The 22,299-nt window shown below is 42.5% G+C and overlaps 1 protein-coding gene across 6 annotated transcripts in view; it reads right to left on the bottom strand.

The window, feature by feature from the left end:
- Positions 1 to 602: 602 nt before the first annotated feature.
- The window catches only part of sin3aa (SIN3 transcription regulator family member Aa), a 35,757-nt gene continuing 14,060 nt past the window's right edge, over positions 603 to 22,299 (bottom strand). For all 6 annotated transcript variants that reach the window (XM_083762489.1, XM_083762493.1, XM_083762488.1 and 3 more), the window contains exons 9-22: positions 21,485 to 21,574; positions 20,925 to 21,043; positions 19,386 to 19,602; positions 18,933 to 19,049; positions 17,410 to 17,648; positions 17,080 to 17,263; positions 16,403 to 16,763; positions 15,598 to 15,888; positions 8,410 to 8,579; positions 7,831 to 8,004; positions 7,371 to 7,463; positions 6,265 to 6,359; positions 4,579 to 4,771; positions 603 to 3,377 (exon numbers count right to left, since the gene is read on the bottom strand). In XM_083762489.1, the coding sequence (XP_083618615.1) occupies positions 3,144 to 3,377; positions 4,579 to 4,771; positions 6,265 to 6,359; positions 7,371 to 7,463; positions 7,831 to 8,004; positions 8,410 to 8,579; positions 15,598 to 15,888; positions 16,403 to 16,763; positions 17,080 to 17,263; positions 17,410 to 17,648; positions 18,933 to 19,049; positions 19,386 to 19,602; positions 20,925 to 21,043; positions 21,485 to 21,574 (2,577 nt within the window). In that variant the 3' untranslated portion in view covers positions 603 to 3,143. The remainder of the gene's footprint in view (positions 3,378 to 4,578; positions 4,772 to 6,264; positions 6,360 to 7,370; positions 7,464 to 7,830; positions 8,005 to 8,409; positions 8,580 to 15,597; positions 15,889 to 16,402; positions 16,764 to 17,079; positions 17,264 to 17,409; positions 17,649 to 18,932; positions 19,050 to 19,385; positions 19,603 to 20,924; positions 21,044 to 21,484; positions 21,575 to 22,299) is intronic.

Raw genomic sequence — 22,299 nt, 5'->3', positions numbered from 1 at the left:
CAAGAATCTTTGTCAGTCATTGGTGGATAAGAGCCTCTCCAGAGCAGGACACAGCACAGTTACTTTATCTTCAACGATGTACATGTGTTGACCGTATGACCTCTGAGTACTTCATTTTAGTTGTACTGGCATCAGCTTGAGCAGAGCTTTCATTTGAGCCTAATATGATTCTACGACAGGTTCTACGACAATGTTGGGGGAAAAAACAACCAAAAGACCTCAAACATCTCTGGGTACAATGTAGGCTCTGTTGTGTCGACAATAAGAGATGCTTTCAGAGTCAGTAGCCTCACTGTGGAAGTGTTGACATTATTAGGAGAGTGGGACCTCAAATGAGTTAACATGCAGAAGGGCTTCAATTGCATTTTTCACTGCAATTGAAAGAATTGTGGTTGTGGACTCCATCTAGTGGTGAGTGTGGTGTAGCGAAAGTCTAAAATAATAAAAGTGCAACTCAAAGTTTTGCACATTTGGTCCCAATACCACATTTGCGCACACAGCAGCATAATTATCGTATACTTCATTCACTAGTCACAAAATGCATGTTAAAAAAAAAGGAATAAAAAAATAAAAAATAAACAAGCACAAACACGTAGGCTACAAATGTCTTTTTATTATTACTTTAAATAAAGTCTAAATAAAAGGGGGCTAAACACATGCTCATGTGACTGTTGTCCATTATCAAAAATATGGTGATCCAATTTACAGCAGGAATCTATCCAGGTGAGAAGAGAGGTGATGGTGGTGGTGGTAGAGAAAGGCAAAAAGGAGTGACGGAGGTAGAGAGACAGAGCGAAAGAAAGAAAGAGAGACTTTAACTTTACATCAGACAACTGGTGTCCATGAAACCGGGTGAAATGAGCTGGGGACAGTGATTCCATCAACACTTCGGCCACATAAAAACAAATCATCAGTTTTCTTCTCATATAAAAATGTAACGGAACCTGAATTCATTTCTACATTTCAAAAAGACAATGGAGAAAAAGAAAAAAAAAACATTTACATTTTCTTTTTTAGTACAGAAATTTAAAAAGGAACACACACGCACACGGTGGGTAGAGGGGGGGGGGGGTAACAGTTATGTGTCATTTAAATTCCTTAATGTTCAACTCCCTTTGGTAAAAACGGTAGTAAATCTTGCGTCATCTTTTGTTGTTTTCCATATATACATTGTCGTTCTAAACTTCAGTTGAGTTCATGACTAAAGTTCCACAAGTCTAGAACTATCACAACACGTAACTGTCATAAAGTCTGACCCTATGTACACATTATGTACAGTGTGTGTGTGCGCGTTTGTGCATGAGTGGAAGGACAATCTTGAAAGCGATTGCGTGTGACTGTGTACAGTATCTCCGAATGGGATTTGTATGTACAAGCTGGTGTATTGACAGTCACAAAACATTATTTGCCAGTAACCTTTTAAAAACAGGTTAGACACCAGGGCAGCGTGTGTGTGTTTATAGATCTATATATAATATATACACACAACAAAATACAAATCATACTATAGAATGCCATGACATTATTCATAAGAGCTGTACAATTTTACAGTCCGAGTGGAAACAGCCGTCTTGAGAAGGGAGAGGCAGCCTCAGAAAACAAATATATATATATACAGTATATATATATATTTAGACATACAATGCAACAGTGCTTTGTTTCCCTGGTATCCTCCATACCCACAACACTGTTTGGCACTGTTTCTGTCGTCATAATGCTGCCACTTTAGATTGCTCCAGAAAGGATTCTGGTAAAAGATCGTGATGCAAGTTGTTTGTGTCTAGTCTCAACACAGCACCGTCTTGAAAAAACACACAAAACGAAAAACCTCTGACCAGCCTTGTTTGATCTCCCCACCAGCACTTTGGAAAACAACTAAAACTATGAAATAAAGGTACAACTTCCCTTCAGGTTAAGTGCACTTGTCCGTCAAAATAGATTCTATGATCGCTTATGTAGTATAACACAATGCAGTATAACCATATATACTGTGATAAAACACTATACTGTAGGAAATGAATCCTGGGTCTTTGCTTGAATAGCAATTTTGTTCTGAATTATCGGTGTTAAGACTTTAATCTGGCTGAGTAAAAACATCCATGACGTGTGTCTCTAGCCCGTTACTGCTGGCTTCCTATACTAAAAGGGAAGATAACTGCATTCATCTGGTGTCCCAGCCGTGACAGTTTTCTGCCCCCCGAAGGGAGGGCTTTTGTTTTAGACTGTGACGGAGGGGCGCCATTTCAAGCACACTTGAGCCATGAGACACCACCGAGCGAGCTAAAGCGAGCAAGTTCAGTTGCCGTGTTGAACGTTGCGAAGTTCGTGCAATGAGTCCTGATAGGATAGAAAACCAGCAGTACTAGTGGTCCTGGTAGGATAGAAAACTAGCAGTACTAGAGGCCCTGGTAAGTTCAAAAACCAGGAGTACCAGCGTCCTGATAAGAGTAGAAAACCAGCAGTACTAGGGTTGAGGGTCAGGAACCCTGTTCTGGAACATTCATGGCTTTGCATTTGGAACGTAAAGATAAAAACACATAAAATAATTCCTATAAACAGCTTCTAAACAGGACAGCTGGGCCACAGTTTCCTATAAAGAAATTTCATAGTGTAGCGTAAGGTTCCGTCTATATGTGCTGTTGTGTGTGCTGGGGAGGAGCTTTAGCGACTGGTATTGTGACGGTTCCTAGGGTTTTGGCACCGAATGGCCCAGTTGAAAGAGAACAAGACACAACCAAATGCTGGTATAAAAAAAACCAAGACATCCTGCCGCCCTGGAGTATAACACAAACAAACAAAATGAATAAACATACACGGTAGCTAGCTTAATGTTTGTGCTTCCGTGTTGGTCATGATAAAAAAAAAACATCTGGAGAACCTTCCCACCCCACATGGGACAAGTCCCAATTGTGTGTTTTTCGTGTCATTTCCACCCACAGGTCCTCCAGAGATCCCCCTCCCCCTCAAAAGACGACTATTTCACCCTCATGTGTCTACATTTCTCCTCGCTGGGGGTTTCCTGGTCACCAGAATGTGGTGCTTTGTAGATTCTGGGTTCAATCACCCGCCTCCAGACCCCAAAATTATTTAAAAAAAAGGTTCAGTCGCCCACCTGCGGTGTTTATGTTGTGGTGGGCTGTGTACTACGGAGCTTTGCTGGCCGGGGGGCCGTACTTGACACGGAACTTGTTGATGTTCACAAAATTAAGGACCTCCGGGTGGAGCGTGGTGACGCAGGGCACCAGGCCCTCCCGACCCTCTCCCATCAGCCACTTGGACGTGTCGGCGGCCATGCTGTGGGTCACGTTGACCTTCGCCCATGCGTCCACCCAGTTTTGGAAGCGACGGTGCAGGCGCGTGCTTACTCTCTCATGGGACTGGAAAGAAGAGAGAGAGAGAGAGAGAGAGAGTAGGAGAGAGAGACGAAAACAAACATCAGGAATTGCATTGCAGCTTTAAGTTTTTGGTTGTGCTTGTTTTTAATTGTAATTATTTGTATTTGGGAGATGAAGCTGAGGCTAAGGAAGATATCCAGTTGTCCAGAACCGCCGAGCGAACCAAGGTGCCCAGGGATCTAACTATGACCAATTAGTATGAAGATGGCTGCCATGAACGAGCCATAACGCTTTCGGTACTCTGACAAAGCCTCCGACAGGCCGACACTAAGGGCCGATTCATACTCCTATTTTACCGCTGTTTCGGCGCTGTAGTGCCGAAATGATTCCGGCTCGTCAAAACTTTTCAGTAGCACCGAAGAGCCGACTTTAGGACGGTACCCGCGCCCCTGAACCTCAAATGACGTCACATTGTAGGCTCTACAGCGCCGAACCGACTTTTATTCGGCTCTAAAATAGGAGTATGAATCGGCCCTATGACTCAAGACATATTAGTCGGATCGCGGTGTAGGTGTGAGGGCCGCGTAGCACCCAGAACCTCTAGTTTCTACTGTTCTAGAGGTTCAGGTTGGACTGAGGCCGATTTTGAAAAGGCCTTCTAAAACCTAAGGAAGTTTCTGAGAAACTTCACAGACTTGAATTGACAAAGACTACAAAAGTACAAGGCGACGTGCACACATTCTCGGCTTCAGAGGTAAAGTACAGTAACGCTGGCTCGGCCACGTTACTTTCCCCTCAAGGTCGGTCTAAATGGGTTGAAAAAAATCACACCAGTGTGAAGTGAGGGGCGCTATATATATACACATCTTCTATGATGTAATTATGAGACAAAACAAACATTAAACTCTGTCTATGTTAATAGCATTTTTTATGTTTGTTTAAGGAAAAACAAACATTAAACCTGTATATAGGAGAAAATGTTATCTCTCAAGAACAGATTCTGAGCTGCGCTACCGAATCCGTCAGCAGGGTCATTCAGAACGTGTATACATTGTTGTTAGTAGGAATGAAAACACAGGCACCACAGGAAGTGGAGGGCTGAGGGTGGGCAAAACGGGCTATTGAAGCCTGCCCCCAGAGCCCATGGGTTCCCAGATTGGAAAAAAAAGACTTACCTAGGATCAGGATGTTTATTTCCAAATGAGCCAGAATGTTTAATAAAAGGTGTGTGAGCTGGGCGTACCTGCTGTGCTCTGAGCAGGGCGGTGCGTCGGTACATGTAGTCCTCAGACTTGAAGACGTACACCATCTTGTACGAGTTGAGCTTAAACATGCATTCCATCTTCTCCTTGTCCAGGCCTTTCTTCCCTCCATCTCCGCTCTCCTTGTCCAGCTGCTCTCTGCCTTTCTGGTGTTTCCTGATCCGACGCAGGTTCCTGGAGACAGAACACGAGGCGGATGTACATCCAGGATTTCTTCACGAGACATTTAGAAGTAGGGCTGCTAACTAGGGCTGACCATCAAAACTGAAAGATCAATTGTTTGTGTTCTACTTCTCCCCACAACGTACACCCACAATAGGAACTCTAGGGTTCATGTGGTTAAAGGACCACTTCACCACTTTTCAACCTATCTTCGTATAATAATTATCATGTTAAAATGTCATGATTTCTATTAGCTTGTATTCCCCATCGATGATGTCACTGGAAGACGGTTTCTGAACTGCCCACAGCCCTCCTATGAGACACAGACAGAGTAGAAAGAAATTGCGCCATTTTTTCATGATCATTAGTGAGGACCTATTATATGAAGATAGTTTGAAAAGTGTTGAAGTGGTCCTTTAATAGGAACACTGTTTTGACAGTGAATAGCAGGTCTTCTGTTTTTCTGAATAATGTGCTATTTTTATGATAGCTATGAGCTATTTTGTTTATCTGTATAATACATTCTATAAGAAGTTAAGAACTAATATTGTAAATATGCACTCAAGCCTCTCATGGCTCACTATTTTTTTTTTTTTTTAAGATATTTTTTGCGGCTTACGCCTTTTATTGATTTTTTTTTTAAGGGACAGATAGTAGGCTGACAGGAAACGGGAGAGAGATGGGGGGATGACATGCGGTAAAGGCCGTGTCGGGTTCGGGAGTCGAACCCGCGGCACACCGCGACTGGATCACCAGTCCGGTGCCCAGACCGTTACGCTACGGCCTGGGCTCATGGCTCACTATTGAGCAGAGGATTTCCTCAAGCTTGGCTACATTTTTCTTTTAAGTTATTAATTAAAGAATGCCCTTTGTTTTTGTTTAACCAAATAGATTAATATTGTCAAGATATACAGTACATACTCACAATACAAGATTTGCTGTTAATAGTCATATTGCTGTACCTAGTTCAAAGACAAACTCAATGAAAGAACAGTAATTTATAGAGCTATTGATTACTGGAATAATTTAGCACTTGACATCTGTCTAACAAAAAAATAAAACAGCCTTTAAGAAAAAGGCAAAGAGTTATTTACTTGGATATAGATGACCATAGTTGAGAGAACTATTTTAGGCTCAATTAATTTAAGTTATTCTGTACCAGTGTTTGTTTTAATCTGTTTTATAATTGTGGTTTGAAGTATGTTATTTGAATTAATGCAATTGAATTGTGTTTTATGTTGATGTGACTGTGAATCAATGCAATTCATGTAGTTTGTAGTGTATTTTGTAATATGTTTTGTGTGGACCCTAGGTGGCAGCTGACTGCCATGGCATCAGCTAATGGGGATCCTTTTCAAATAAATAAACCTCCGTGTTGTCAATGAGGTCCATTGTACTTTTACATTTTTGTGGCAATAATAGTTTGTTGTTAAATACACAGCAGATTTCTTAGTTCTACAAAGGGTAGAAAGAAATGGGACAAGGTGATGGTAAGAACATATTACCTGGGTAGAAAGACAGGTTTCTGGGCCAGGTGGTCCCTGACCTCTTGAGACGTAGAGTCAGAGTTTAGGTAGCGGTCCACATAATCAGACCAACGCTGAAAAAATAAACACACACATAAGACAACAATCAGTCCGTTAATAATCTACCAGCTTTACCACAAACCTCACATACAGCAGATGATACAGTAAATGGCAAACGTGAGTTCCTATATAAAATGTCCCAAATCATAAGGTTTTGTATTTGGTATATATGTTTTGTAAATATGAACTGGAGCATGTACTGGAATCTGTTGTTGTCACTGGGTGTTCAAGACAGACTTGGCAGGGTTTGTGTGTGTGCAGCAGTTATGCATGGGTCAGTTCTGAAATCAGTCCGCACACATCAATTATCCACCTTCCAACCGTCCTGACCCAATAATTCTATCCAATTTGGAAATCTGCACCTCATAAAACCATCATACCTGATTTCCTGTATCGTGTCACCATCTCTCTCTTTTACATATTTTGAATCGTTGTCTTGCTAAGTATAAGTACCAAGAACTACTAAATTACCAATATAAATATTTACCGATGTACAGTGCATCCTACCTTCGGCGTTTGGGGAAATATTTAGCTGTGGCTCACTTCAGTATAGGGACTGTAATTCTTTATAGGCATAAACCGGTGAGGCAGGGCAATATTTATTTGTCCTAATAAAATGTAGGACAAAAGGAAATGTCTAAGCCCCAGGGAGATGAACCGATATCTCTGGCCTCTTTAATGCCAGAAGGACTGCATAACAAGACATTTGTTACAGTCTAATTGGTAACCTATTGTAGCAAATTCTGTGACCCCAGATGGGTTGTGGTTTGGCTGTTTTTGTAGACTTGCAATAATGTAAAATAAGTTAACATAATAGTCATTTATTTTTGACCCGACCCGTCAGCACCGTTTTTGTGCCGCGAACCAACCGAGTCAATGCTAAACATGAGACCTGCAGATTACAAGTCAACACACAGCAGACCGGTGTACGTTGGATGGATGACGGCGCTCTGAATGTAGCAGTTGATTCCAGTCACAGAACTTGGATTGGACAGAACTCTCTCCCTGTTGGTTTGACCTCTCACCTCAGACTCCATCGGCTCCACTGAGTTCTCCTCCTCTGTGTCCAACAGCTCCACGGTCAACTGGACCCGACCTCTGTTCTTCAGAAACATCAACTAGAGGAGCCAAGGAGAGAAAGAGCCAGAGAAATATTTGGAACGGCAGGTTTGATGTCTTGATAATAAATGTCTCCTCTGAGAGTTTATAAAGAATTATCTGCTGATCATCGTTATCGTACCGGAGGCTTAACCCATTCTGGACGGGAACCCCTTTTTGTGTTTTTGTAAAGCATTGTGTTACGCTTAGCTATTGGAAAATAGCAGATCTACAAGCTCATAGCACGGCACCGAGTGCTGCGCTACGAGCTTGTAGATCTGCTATTTTTTTTAAATCGTGAAAATGTGGCGCAAATCTTTGAACATATATTCTTCCATTCTTACATCTGGCAACACTTAATGTATTGGTACATTTGACTTGTCCTACCTTGAAGCAGTTTTCGTCAGACATGACCTGCTCTGCCCTCCTCTGATAGAGGCTCTCTGCTGGGCTCCTGGATGGCTGCGTGGACAGAGGCCCGCCTGTGGCCCCACTGCTGCTCTCTGATAGGTAGAGCTCTGTCACCTGGACGCAGACCTCATCACTCACCATGTGTTGCAGCTGGCGAGAGCGGGAGGGAAAGGATGTGAGAAGCATTACATGGGAAACATATACGGCATTTTCGAATGAATGAAGCTGCACAAACCACAATAGAGGGTCCAGTGGTGAAGCCGTACTCTAGCATGGCTGCTTGTTATGTATGTCCTAGTGTGGTGACGGTCTACGCCTCATTTGGTCAAATCATGTAAATAGTGATATTTATACTTCGCCAATTGCCCCAAAACTTGACAAGAAGAACGCAAGTCATGACCTCATGTACGTAGTGGCATGAGTTGTGAACTTGTGATTGATCTACTTTCGACAGGACAGACATACATAAAGACAAATCCAGATGGCTTGGCCAATAGCCACATGGTAAAAAAAATAGAAATAAACAAACAAACACTTTCAAGGCTGGATGCTCACCTGCCTGACGATGCTCTGGATCAGTTTGTCCATGGTGAAGGCGATGTAGGCGTGGATGGTGAACATTTCCCTGAGAGAGTCTTCATACTGCGGCGTCTCCATGTTCCCGTCCAACAGGTTACGAACCATCTCCAGGAACGTTGAGTAGTAGTCCTCCACCTCAATGTCCACTAGAGGGAGGAGACCAACGTCAGGGAAGAGCAAACACAGAGCAGGCAGCAGCCAGACAGCTCGCATCCTTTGATGGTTCACATATTGGTATATCTGTCTGGCATACATGCCTGTCAAACTTATTGGCCCTCATTTATCAACCGTGCGTACGCCAAAATATGGGTGCACGCCGAAAGTACCGACATTTTCGGCATTTACCATTTCCACCAAAGCTTGAAATTGAACTTGAGTAGGACAAAAAGTCACGTCTGGTCGGGAGCTGTCGTATGCTTTGTCCTCGGCTGATTTTCTGTCGTACACAAGCGGAGCAGCATTGTCTGAACTGCTGACACGCTGTCACAGGCATCCAAGCATATGTTTTCACTCCTAAAATGTTAAAGGTATATTCAGTGATTTCACTCAAAAAACCTTAGGTTTCGTTTTTGGCTGTGGGACCCAGCCTTTCGTCCAATCAGGATAGAGAGTCAAAAACGAAACCTAAGGTTTTTTGACCCCCAGGGGTTAACTGGGGACAGGGAGGAACTCCTTATATGTCCAGCACACTCTATAGTAGGGAGGATTATCACAACAAAACAAAAAAATAAGTGATATTTGAATTAAGTGAAATCACTGAATATACCTTTAATATAAAACTATGTATATACATGTAAAAAAATCACACACGTGTGAACTGAGTGGTGCAATTCCCCCCCCCCCCCCCCCTCTCTATCTCTCTCGCTCACTCTCTCTCATTAGAGACACAGCACTACCCCTCTCACTGTTTCTGGCGCCCCCTACTGCTATTATTAAGTCACATACTCGTGCTCACTTATACATACAAACAGGTACATACACACACACACACACCACACACACACACACACACACACACACACACACAGGTACACGGACATTGCTGCTACTACCCCTCTCACTGTTTCTGGCGCCCCCTACTGCTATTATTAAGTCACATACTCGTGCTCACTTATACATCCATACAAACAAACAGGTACACACACATGTACATACACACACAGGTACACGGACATTGCTGTTTGTAGGAGTGGTTGCACCACTCAAAAAAAAAGAAAAAGAGAGATTTCCAACTTTACAAGTAATTACATTTGCGCAATTAAAAACAATATAACATGTTTACAATGTATTAGTTTGTGCATAATCTAACAGTGCTTTACTGGCCTTGTTATGCGAGCGCACTTGTGAGATGATTTGGGAGCGCATGTGGCATGACATCAGATGCCTATATCACTGTACTGTCTGTGATATTATAAAAAGAAAGGCATAAATGGACTGCACGCCTTTATTTCCAAGTGACAATGACAAGCATACAGCTTGCCTATTTGCAATTGTAGCAGGCTATAGGCGTAAGGGGCTTAATCATTCACCATTTAAATAAGTGCTTTGACAGTTCAGATAAAAGCGAGATCATTTTAGGGGGTCAGGAGGACGGGACCGCGGCGTGCGTCGCCAACAAATACCAGCACACATGCAAGCGGCAAGCCTTCATCCATATGTTTATGATTCGTTCATCAATGATCAAATCACTACAACGTTGATTATGACTGCCTTGACGACATCATAGCCTATCTCTCATCCCCCCCCCCCCCCCCCCCCCCCATTAGCAAGTAGAATTCCCTCCCCTGACGGCACCAATACAGAATAGCCCACCACAGAGGCAAACACGAAGTCAAAAAGACAAAACCAAGGGAGCCAATCCAAATGACACGCCACAACCCCAGAGGGCTGTCCGCAGCAGGACGGAACCAATAAAGGAGAGGACCGCACAGAACCAGACCCAGGACACAGAAGCAGCCCCTACAAGGACCACGACAGACCCAGGAGAGAACCGGGGACAGGAAACAGACGAACCGGAGATAGTTGGACCAAGGACCCCAGGGGAAGTTTACAAACACATATCCACGGGGAAGAAGAACATACGTTGGAGACTACACCCAGAGAAAAGCATCGTCATCGTAGGAGACTCAAACATGGGCAACATCCCATCTCTCAGACGACCAGATCTGCAAGTGGATGGCTACCCAGGAATGTCATTCCAACATACGAAGGTCCTACTGGAGAGATTACCAAGGAACACCACTGTAGCACATTGTATCCTATCGGTTGGGATAAACGAGAGAGGCCACAATAAAAAAACAGCACAGAGGGCCTTGAGAGAGACCATCGCAGCAGCACAGAACGCATTTCCAACCGCAAGTATCCATATCCCTTTAATCAACTTCTCAAATGACCTCTCACACAAGGAGAAAGACAACTTAAGAGATTTAAATTGCAATATTCTAAAAGGCCATGGCCATAGTTTTCTCCCGAAATTGGATGAAAGGGACTTTAAAGTGGGTCTTGATAACATACATTGGAAACAAGAGACAGGCAAAGCAATGCTTGAAAATCGTCTTACTAGTTTAAACTTATTGACCCCATAAACCAAGAAAGGAGGGCGAGTAAGTCTAACATAATTAATCTGTCGCATTACTTCCAACCAGATCAACACCAGACCGAACTGCTGGAAAAGGGGCTTTCATTTGTTCCAACTCTGGACATCTACAAACAACAAACCAACAGGTTAAAGAAAGACCTTTCCCAGTATCACCGCAGACTGAAACTAGCCACACACTTTGGAAGGGACCAGGGAAGAGAAATACAACCATTTCGACCAGGTTCAAACTGGGAACCTGCCGAGACGGTACTCCCTACCAGCCTTAAACAACTAATCGAGAAGGACATGAATACGGTAAAACGCCTACCAGGACACATTAAGGAAAAAGATAATCTCACAATAGAACAAACCAGGGCACTTAGGGGACTAATCAACAACAAACAAATCGTTATCAAGCCAGCAGACAAAGGGTCCTGCATAGTAATTATGGACAGACACCAATACCTGTTAGAAGGTGAGAGGCAGCTTAACAATCAGGATCATTATAGGCAATTAGACCAACCAATTTACATAGAGACAGCCAGAAAAGCCCAAGCCATAGTTAACAAACTGAGGGGAAAAAAAACACATTAATGCCAAACAACATCAATATTTAATAGGACAGGACAGCCCTCGAGCTAGGATATTTTATCTTTTACCAAAAATACACAAAAGCCCGGATTCATGGACAATACCATATGAAATTCCACCCGGACTGTCGGACTGTGGCAGTGAGACTCATCAGACAGCAGAGTTTATTGAATATTTCCTAAACCCACTGTCGATAAAACACCCCAGTTTTATAAAAGACACTTACGATTTTGTGGACAAAATTAAAGCTATTATAGTAGGAAAGGAGGCCTTTTTGTTTTCGATAGATATAGACAGCCTCTACACAAACATTGAGACAGAAGCAGGCCTACTAGCAGTTAAAGAAGTCTTTAGTAAATACCCAGACACAAATCGACCAGAGGAGGAATTACTCCAATTACTAGACTTAAAATCTAACCCAGAATGATTTTTCCTTTAACAACAAGTTTTATTTACAAATCAAAGGGACGGCCATGGGAAAGCGATTTGCACCATCTTATGCAAACATTTACATGAGCATATGGGAGCAGACAGCACTAGAAAAATGCAGACTTAAACCAACACATTATTATAGGTTTCTGGATGATATTTTTGGCAAGGAAGAATTCCAGGAATTTATTGATGTTCTAAATAGCCATCATAGATCCATAACGATAAAATTTGTGACACACACTGAAAGGATTGACTTTCTTGATGTAACAATCTTCAAGGGCCCAAACTTTAACACAAATGGGAAACTAGACTTAAAAGTATTTTTTTAAAGAAACAGACACCCACGCCCTATTACACAAAACGTAATTTCACCCGACACACTCTTACACAGGGATAGTCAAATCACAACTACTAAGATTCCATAGGATTTGCACGCAAAGAAGTGATTTCAAAATAGCTTGTAAAACACTATTTAAGGCTCTCAGACTAAGAGGTTACACTAGGACATTCCTCCGGAAAGCTCAAAGTACCTTCTTAGAAGTAAGAGTGCGAGATCCAGGCCCTAAATTAGCCCTGATAACCAGTTATTCAACACAGAGCACACTAGCCAACAACAGAATAAAAAGGAATTTTGAGAACCGAACGGATGATCTTCTAAAAGATTATAAAATTATATCGGCCTACAGAAAAAACAAAAACCTTAAAGATTATCTAGTAGCCTACACAGCAAGCTAAAAGAAATCAACACACCAGCACGCGAGGGACCAGAATACTTCAAACCCAAACAATTAGTCAAAAATAGAACTACAAAACGCATGTTAGAGATTAAACAACAAATAACAACCAGAACCAGCAACTGCATTTACTTAATCACATGTGACAAATGTGGTTTACAATATGTCGGAGAAACGGGTAAAACAATAGGTAGGCTACAAGGCTGGGACAACACAGGTACAATATTAACAATGGAAAAAAGACAACCACAAGGTTTGTGCAACATTTCATGGCTCATGGCATTGAAGCTCTAAAATGCGCTGGACTTCAACACAATCCCAACTGGACAGTAGGACAAAGACGTTTTAATGAAAAACAGTGGATTAAGAACCTCAACACGGATTTTCCTGGAGGCTTAAACATGCCTAAAATCAGATCTTGAACACAACAAAACTTAAACTCAGGATTAAACTGGAGAAATCAAAAAATTATTGGATTAGACTTCCTTCGGATACATGGCGAATGCATTTATTCCTTGCATTGTGCCTACACATGTTGCGACCTGCATTCGCAACATGTGTAGGCACAGTGCACTGAAGTTTTTTAATTCCCCCCCATTAACCATGGTTTCCAGGTCGTATAGAGCACCGAAGTCCTGACGTCACTGTCGGTAGAGGGCGTCAGTCCCCATGTTCATGTATTTTTTATTTGCATTATAATCCCCATAGGGGGAATTTAGATCTCTTCATACAAGAACTGCGTTTGAAAGATAAACCGATCACCCCGGCCTTTTCACTCATATGGATATGAAGCATCGACTGAAGGTGGAAATGTACAAATATATCCAAAGAGTAACAAAATAAGCGTTAGAAACGAGTCAAATAACCCAGAGACTACATTTCCGGGTAGGCGGGTGGCTGCATCTGCCTGTCGCACAACAAACTGAATGTTAATTACGTTAATTTTTATTTTATTGATATTTAATGTTTCGTGGTTAGTATGAGTTGAGTCACCACCAGCTGAGCTTATGTCAACGAGGAATCTCAGGAACGCAATGTGTTGACGGCTGGGCGTGACGTATATTAGCAGCGACATTGCCTTATGTAGTTTCAAGGCTTTTGCGGCCACATTAATTCCATTTTCTCCAGAAACTGGCTGTATCAAATATTAATGAACATAATTAACGACACACAGCCACACCCCTGACAGAAAGGCCGGGGTGGTCGGTTTATTTTTCAAACATAGTTCTTATATGAAGCGATCTAAAATCCCCCTATGGCGATTATAATGCAACTACATAAATACATGAACCTGTGTACTGGCGCCCTCTACTGAAAGTGACGTCAGACTTCGGTGCTCTATTGCAGTTGTTCATGTCGCAAAAATGAGGGCGAGGCTTGATTTCATAGGGCGTGCCAGACAGATTTCAGCTATCACATTTATTAACGTCAGAACGAACGAAATTAAGGAAGGATCAGCTGTTTGCGATCACTTTATAAATGCCGTGGCGACGTGGGTGTACTACGAAACCCACACTCGAATTTGGGGCAGATTTTACACTCAATTGATAAATGAGGGCCATTGTCTCCACCAGGCCGAAGGCCTGGGGAGAGAGTATGTTTTGCACTCCGTCTGTGTGTGTGTGTGTGTGTGTGTGTGCCAGTCTGTCCGTCCGTGTGTGTGTGTGTGTGTGTGTGTGTGTGTGTGTGTGCGCGCGTCCGTCTGTTACCAGCTAATCTCTGGCACCGTTAACCCGGTCGATGCCAAATTTTGCACACGCACACTCCCTGAATGCCAACGATGAACCTCTGCCCCAAATCTTCCAGAATGGTCTGTTATAGCGCCACCAGGAGGCCGGCTTTTGTAAAACACATTTTTTTATATTACTCCTCCAGATTCTGTCCAAAAATCCCACAAATCGTTAAACAGTATCTCTAATAGTCATGTGTTCAAGACGGATCTGTCCGATATTTCATCCAAATTGGCTAACATTGGCCTTCAAAGTTTGCAGGATTGGTCCGTTTTGAACAAAAAGCCTCAAATCATGAACACAGCGTGCCATTTACGTGAAATCTTTCACAGACTTTCCTACTAGGCTGTATAATGAATATGTCAGTATTTTTTGTCAATTGTCATATCTATATTATATATTATATCTATATCTATATCTATATAGATAGATATCGGCTGATTCGGCAAAAATGTATTAAATGTATTCTTTATTCATGTTCAATGCCAAAAAAAAAGAAATTCAATCGTTAATCGTAATTATTTGTGAGACAATTAATCGTCAATTTAAATTAGTAATCGTGACAGCCCTGATACCAACAAGGTGTTAAGGCCAGCTGCCAGCTCCTTCCCCACACTGTCCCGAATGGTCTACCATTTCGTACACTGGAGCGGTTCCTCATTGATGGTAATGTTAATCTATTCATCATTCATTCATTTTCCTCATCAATGTTCTTGCCACAGACATACTGTACAAAATGAGTAGACAAACAAAGAGCCGTAACTCTGAAAGGGTACAAATGAATTCCATAGTGTCGTAGTAAATCAGTCTCATACGTATTCTGAAGAAGACTGACATTCAGTGTAGATCAGCTATTTTCAGCATGCAACCAAAGTGTAAAATTACTTATACTGGATCTCTTGTCCACTAGTCCCTTCCTAACATTTTAGTCTAGTTTTTATTTGTCGACGAAATTGTCAGTATATTTAGTCTCAGTTTTAGTCATCGTAGCTTAATTTTCATTTAGTTTCCATTCGTTTTTGTCAGTGAAAAAAGGTAGTCGACGAACATTTTTCGTCTTAGTTTTAGTCGACGAAAACAACACTGATTGTTAACTCACTGGGTTCTTTGAGTCTCAGCTGGACGGCCGGATTGTCGTTCCTCTCCCGCTTCAACCCCAGCACCTCCTTCTCCCAGGTGCGCTCCCGCGCGTCCTCCTCCATCTGCCGCTCCGCCTGCGCGTACAGCCGCAGGAGGCGCGCGCACAGCGTCTGGTGGAGGCGCAGGAAGATGTACCAGTTGTTGTTGACGTAGAACATGTTGTAGGCGTCCTCGAAGCCGCGGAGCTTCTGCGCCGAAGAGTTGCCGAACAGCAGCTTGGACGCCGCCTTGGACGGGCTGCGGCCTCCACCTATAAATTGGAAAGAAATATTAATATCCAGTCAGGGTGAAGGCTGAGAATTTATTAGGGCGGGTTCAGGAACAGAAACAGCATCCGCAGCATCAGAGAGCCAGGGCCGTGTTTATGTGCTTAAAAAAAGAATTGCTTCGCACACTTCCGCCATAAAATGTGCGCTTTGCGTGCACAGGAGGAACACCCATTGGGATGTTAACACGGCCCTGATCAAAGCTATGGCCTCCCAGCCAGACCTCACATGGCAGAAGACTTTCCTCCCTGCAATTCTCAGACAGTTCTTATACTCTAACAGAAATGCTAGTCTAAATGCTCATATACGTAAGGATATGTACTAAAGAGAAGGGAGATGCACAAATAGTTTACAAATACAATAAGTACAAATTATAATTATGCTGACACAAGGGTCCATGGGGGCAATCAGCTGTTGGATTTAACAGCTGCCGTCAAGTTAGAATTATAGTTGCATCGGTGTGGAATGTGGCGGACTAGCATTCCATCCATTACACACCTCCACTCGCCACACCGTTATGGGGCTTCTTGGACAATGGCGTGCCGCCACTCCCGCCTTCGAGGTTCGCCTCTTCCTCGTCTTCGTCCGCGTCATCGTCGTCGTCTGCTCCGTCGTCCTCCACGTCGGACAGCTCTCCCCGCTGGGCGAACAGCATGTCTGGGATGAAGTGATGCATGATCTGCTTGATCTTGTACTTGTCGTCTTTCTGGATGCCCGTCTGTCGCTTGACGTGGTGGATGATCAGCGACGCCGCGTCCTCCAGGATCTGAGGGTCGTCGTACGTTTGCGTCAGGTGGGGTCCGCCAGGCGGGGGCACCAATGGGCCTGCGAGGTTCTCCTCTGACACCTGCTCCTGTCGCTGATGGGGAAGAGGGGGGAAATAAGTACTACATTCAGTTGACCATATTCGGCACATTGATTTATGTTGCATTTTAATTAAGGGAGGAGCTATTAGGAATATATTAGTGATAGAAATATTGTCACAATTTCTTTGCACCCAATACCACAAGGTTATCAGGAAGCACATCATGATTCTTTAAAAACAATCCAAAACAGGATAGCAATATTTTCACAAGGTTTCTGGTTCAATATCGGTCAAGAAATATTAAAAAATAAAATAAAATAAAAACAAAACGCAGATAATACGCTGCTGTGGTGAACACACAAACACTCACTTCATCATAGATGCTCTCGATCTCATTGAGCAGCGTCTTGGAACGAAGCACTTTGGTGTCATTCTGTTTGAAGTTGATGCCTTGGTGGTCCAGAGACTTGAGGTAATACTTCTCGTTCTGGTCTCTCCAGATCTTGTTGAAGCCGCGCTGTGCTTCTCGCCACTCCTCCTCCTTGCACTTCAACCTGACGGGAAGGAGAAGGAAGAGTTGTAAACTTCTTTTACAGACTACTTACACAATCACACAGATGAACAGATGAACATGCACAGTCTTGCGATTGTGAACCCTTGTGAACTTCAGAAACGGTTAAACACCGTCATTAACACGTACCTTTTCAGCACGATGGGTACAGACACGGATGGATTCTTCTTCAGGCCGTCTATGATGTCGGGGGCCTTGTCTCCGTATATCCTCTGTATGGCTTTGCGGTGGACGACCTCAGACGTACCCCCCATGTTGTTGTCCAGCCTGAACTTGGCCTGTTCTTCTGCAGACATACGAGACAACTTCCTCTGGACCGTCTCCAAGACGCGGATGGTGGCCAGGTTTGTCTCCAGAACCACATCCAACTGCGTGGGAGTCAAGTACACAATTTGTTATTGTTATAATGTATACAGGGATATAGAGTGTGGCCCTGGGGCAGTGTGGCCTGGCCTGCACTACGAAGCAGGTTCAACAGGGCCAGGATATAGTTTCCGATTTGTGGCTTCACTGACACGAACATCCTCAACCGTGCTAATTAGTAATGTGAATATGGTGGTCAACTTGGTATGTCAACCCAGGATTTCCCAATCTAGGTATGAGTTCACATAAAAGGGACAGTGATTTTCACGTTTTTTTCAAAAAATAGCAGACCTACAAGCTCATAGTGCGCCACTCGGTGGCGCGCTATGAGCTTGTAGATCTGCTATTTTTTCAATAGCTAAATCAATAGCTAAATTATGGGGTTCCCGCCCAAAATGGGTTAAAGACAATTGGCAAAACAGGACAACTGCTCTCTGTGTCGTGTATGTGTTCCGTGAGAAAGTATTGGACCACATAATGAGCTGCAGTGAAGACTTAAAACTCGGATTATAACTTGATGCTAAGATTAGTCTTATTCTTTCAGCAGCTGCAACCCTGGCAGTGTAGAATGGAGCAACTAAGAAATGAATCATTCAAAGCGCTAAGTAGGCTTACTTTCTCATCTCAAACGGTAAGTAGTAAGTAGAAAAGGTACAAGGCTATTGGGTAGAAAAGCACATTGAAATGGCTTTGACGGTTCAGAAGCTGAGAGATAACCCACTCCCTCTGATGAGAATCTATGTCTCTAATCTAAGTCTCAAGACATTTGCCAGGGAAAGTCAAAGGGTTTACCATGATCCATGCACCGAGCTCCACAGGAATGTAGTCAGTAGGTGGTTGCATTTATATTAATTTAGTAGGTTAGATGTGCAACAATAAGGTTATGTTCACACTGTCAGCCCAAATCAGGATTTTGTCCTATCAAGATTGTCTGTCTGTGAAATCTGAACAGCATACAATTGCATGGAAACGTATTTGTACAAATCAAATTTCAACCCTGTGACAACAAGTCACAACCAAACTGACTCCAATCTGGATAGGAAATCTAATTTGGGCTGCCAGTCAGAAGTTACCATGCCGATGTACCCTGGCTGGGATGAAGTGAAATGCTGTCGTAACTCTGAAAACCTAGTGTTAAACCTGAAGTTACTTGACTAACCCCAAATCCTGCTTCATCGTACAGCGATTGTTGTCTGTCTGTCTGTCTGTCTCTCCTACATAGTCTCGCTCTCAGCTTTCCTATAAATTAGAGCCCAGTCTCCTTTATAAAAGCAGCAGTGGTGTCTCACCTCGAAGCGCTCATCCTCACACCTGTAGATATGCTCCTCATACTGGGTCTTCTTGGAGCTGACGAAGGTAGAGTCCTCAGACCAGGAAGGAAAGGAGACCCAGGTGTCGTTAAGGACCTGGAATACAATAGGAACATGAAGACAATTGAAAATGTCTGACAACTTGTTTGTATTTTCTTTTCAAATATTTATTTGTGTATCCCTGCCAGGCCGGAATGGCCGAAGGCGAGGGATTATGTTTTCACTCCTGTGAGACTGTGAGTCTGTCTGTCTGTGAGCAGCTAATCTCAGGCACCGCTGGACCAATAAGCATGAAACTTTGTACACTCCTAGTAGGCCAAGGAAGAACCGTCTCCGTCTCAAATTCCTCAAACCAGCCTCTTTAACAGGCCATTTCATGTTTTGGCATTTCAACTCTTGGAACTATCGTAATTAAGTGATTGCTGGTCTCACCTCCTTGCACAGAGGTGTTCTGCCGGTACATTTGGGCTGCTGGTAACTCTTGGGCAGAGCTCTGTAGCTGGAGCCTAGCCTCTTGCAGGACGCATAGTCGATCTCCATGGCGATGCCCTCGGTCGCCCGCTCCTTGGGGTACGCCTCGATGTGGGACGACAACATCTCTCGATAACCCAGGAAGTTCTTGAACCAGTTAAACAGCTCAGGGAATTTTCTACGAGTGGGATTAAGGGATACACAGTATGAGTGATACACTGATATCATCACCTTCTGATGTGCCTGCCAAGACGTGTTAATTTAGTTGACTAAGACAAAAATACAAATAGACTAAGATTTTGGTATTTACTGGACTAGGACTAGACTAAGACTAAACCATTTCAGATTACTACATTTTATACGACTTAAACTAGATGGTGTTATTCAAAAGACTAAGTCTAAACCAGTATTTGCTGTCAAAATTTAAACTGCTGCCAAGTGAACACCAAAAATATATAAAGCTGGAACATAAGGTTTCTATGCATGTTTTACATTTCTTGTTCATTGTTTTTTTTTACACTTTTCATATAAAAAGGTCCATTATTAATTTTCCTATTTGATGAGATTTAGCCTCTCAGAGTCAGATCCCAAATTTCTATAATATATTGTTGTCGCATAGGATTTTGTCCACAGTTCCATGCTGTATTCATGTGGTACAATTCTTCTACATTCTCTAATTGTGTAAACTTATTGGAAATTCAATAATCATATCTCTGCTGTCGGGAAGAACTCTAAAATGTTTTTCAGGAAAATATATATATATTTAAAACAATGCAATACTGCCTCAAAGTTGGTATTGTGAATTTATATATTGTTCATTACTTGCATGAGAGAGGGAGGTTGTGGAGTTAGCTCCTTTAGCAGACAGTTGAGAGTCCAATTAAGCGGTTTTGTCCAATTAAGCGGTTTTGTCCAATTAAGCGGTTTTGTCCAAAGCGCTTTTTAATACTTTTCATTGGTTCAATATATATTTAACCAACACAGACATGTTCAATAGCATTGATTTATGAAAAAATATATTTCAGTCAGGACAACTAAAGAATGGATGGAATATATATTGATTGAATATATATATAATGAGCAATATATTTATTAAGGTTTGGCGATGAATTGGATCTGCTTTTTAGGTACTCAGATCAAGCGCATCAGTCCCAACCATAGGGATTCCGAATCCCCCATACCTAAACAACAGATCCAAAATGACAGGTGGTAGCTGGGGTGGAGGAGGGTGAGCAGGAAAACTTTAGCATACGGCGGCGCAGCAGTATCAGCAGCAGCAAGCAAGCAAGCAAGCAAGCAGGCAGGAGGAGTGCAAACCCTTCCAGTTTAAATAGCCGGTATGAAGATGGAGTTAGTGCGTGATTGGCTGAGTGAACCATGTGAGTGAGAACATAATGCTGAGGCGGCCCAATTAACGCCGGCAGCAACTGCATTTTTCGTCATAGTTTTAATCGCCGAGATTAACAGAAATGTGTAAGAGTATTACTACTCAGTACTCACCCCAGGAAGGGCAGCATCAGCTGCACCAGTTCAGCTCTGGAGATTACTTCCTGGTTGAAGATCATCAAACACCGCAGGAAGTTGTCATAGGCCTCAGTGCTCCGTAATGCTTTACGCACCTGCAACACAAACTAATATGCTCAACAACAGAGTCATATTTCAAATATTATTGCTTAATTTAGAAAACAGCACGGGAGGCGACTCGATCTAGCCCAGGGACGTTGAGATCACCAGATGTACCAAAACACCGGAGTCCTTCCAAGGTTTTATAGTGTGCAAAATAATACCTTACTTCGTATTGGGGCAATAATACATTTATATTATTATTATTGTTTTACATTTAGTCAACATAGTTATAATGTGATGCTCACTGGTCAACATTTAACACATTCACTCACTGTATTCAGTAGAGGTACAGTGACTGTACCTCTACTGCCCCTGTAGGAGATGGTGAAATAATGAAGAGGGTGAACCGGCCTTAGAATAAAGCCTAAATTTAGATGAAATATTAACAATACAATACAAATTTAAATTATTATTATTTTTTAACTCAAACTCACCTTCTCAAAGAAGAGGGTTTCTGTTCCGAGTCCATGTTTGCTGCTTTCTGCCACCGAGGAATCCTTCATGTTCAGTAACTTAGGCTTCTTCTGCAGCAAGGAACCATGGGGAAGGGAAGGGAAGATATATTAAGTTTTATATATTCTTTTTAACGTATATACAGAGCAATCTTCGTTCCTACTGGTCATGAAGTGCGGGTCATGACCGAAAGAATAAGATCGCGGATACAAGCGAGGCCGGCATCTCCCTTAGAGATAGGGTGAGAAGTCATCCGTGAGAGGCTTAGTAGAGTAGAACCAAGGTGGTTCAGGCCAGGGCTCCAGACTAACTTTTTTCACCAACGTCCCGGAACCGTCCCAAAATACAATTTGAACCGTCCCAAAGTGAATGTATACCGTCCCGGGAAAAAAAGTTTAAAAAGGACCACTCAGATTGCGAAATGAATAACTGTATTCCTATTGTATAATAGAAATACAATACATGCAGTACATTATTCGTTTGGCTTCATGTTTCTTCAGTAGATAGAGAAAATACACTGATTTAGTCAAAATGCTCCCAGATGAAAAATAGGCCTGGGTTAAAAATGTTAATCGAATTAGAGGATTTGTAATTAATTAATCACATTTTAACCGCATATCAATATTCAACCTGAGAACAGTGATATTTATTTTCAAATGGATTTTGTTATTTTGGTGAATCAATGAATAGTGACTACAGTAGCTATACAACTTTGGTGGTAGGCTGCTTGATCAAGACCAAAAGATAAACGTGCAGTAATGCAGGTAGTCTATGAATACTCAATTGATTTACATGG

The sequence above is a fragment of the Protomyctophum parallelum genome, assembly GCF_964188405.1.
Source record: "Protomyctophum parallelum genome assembly, chromosome: 4".
In the NCBI taxonomy this organism is placed as follows: Eukaryota; Metazoa; Chordata; class Actinopteri; order Myctophiformes; family Myctophidae; genus Protomyctophum; species Protomyctophum parallelum.
This window is presented reverse-complemented; position numbering and strand designations above follow the sequence as displayed.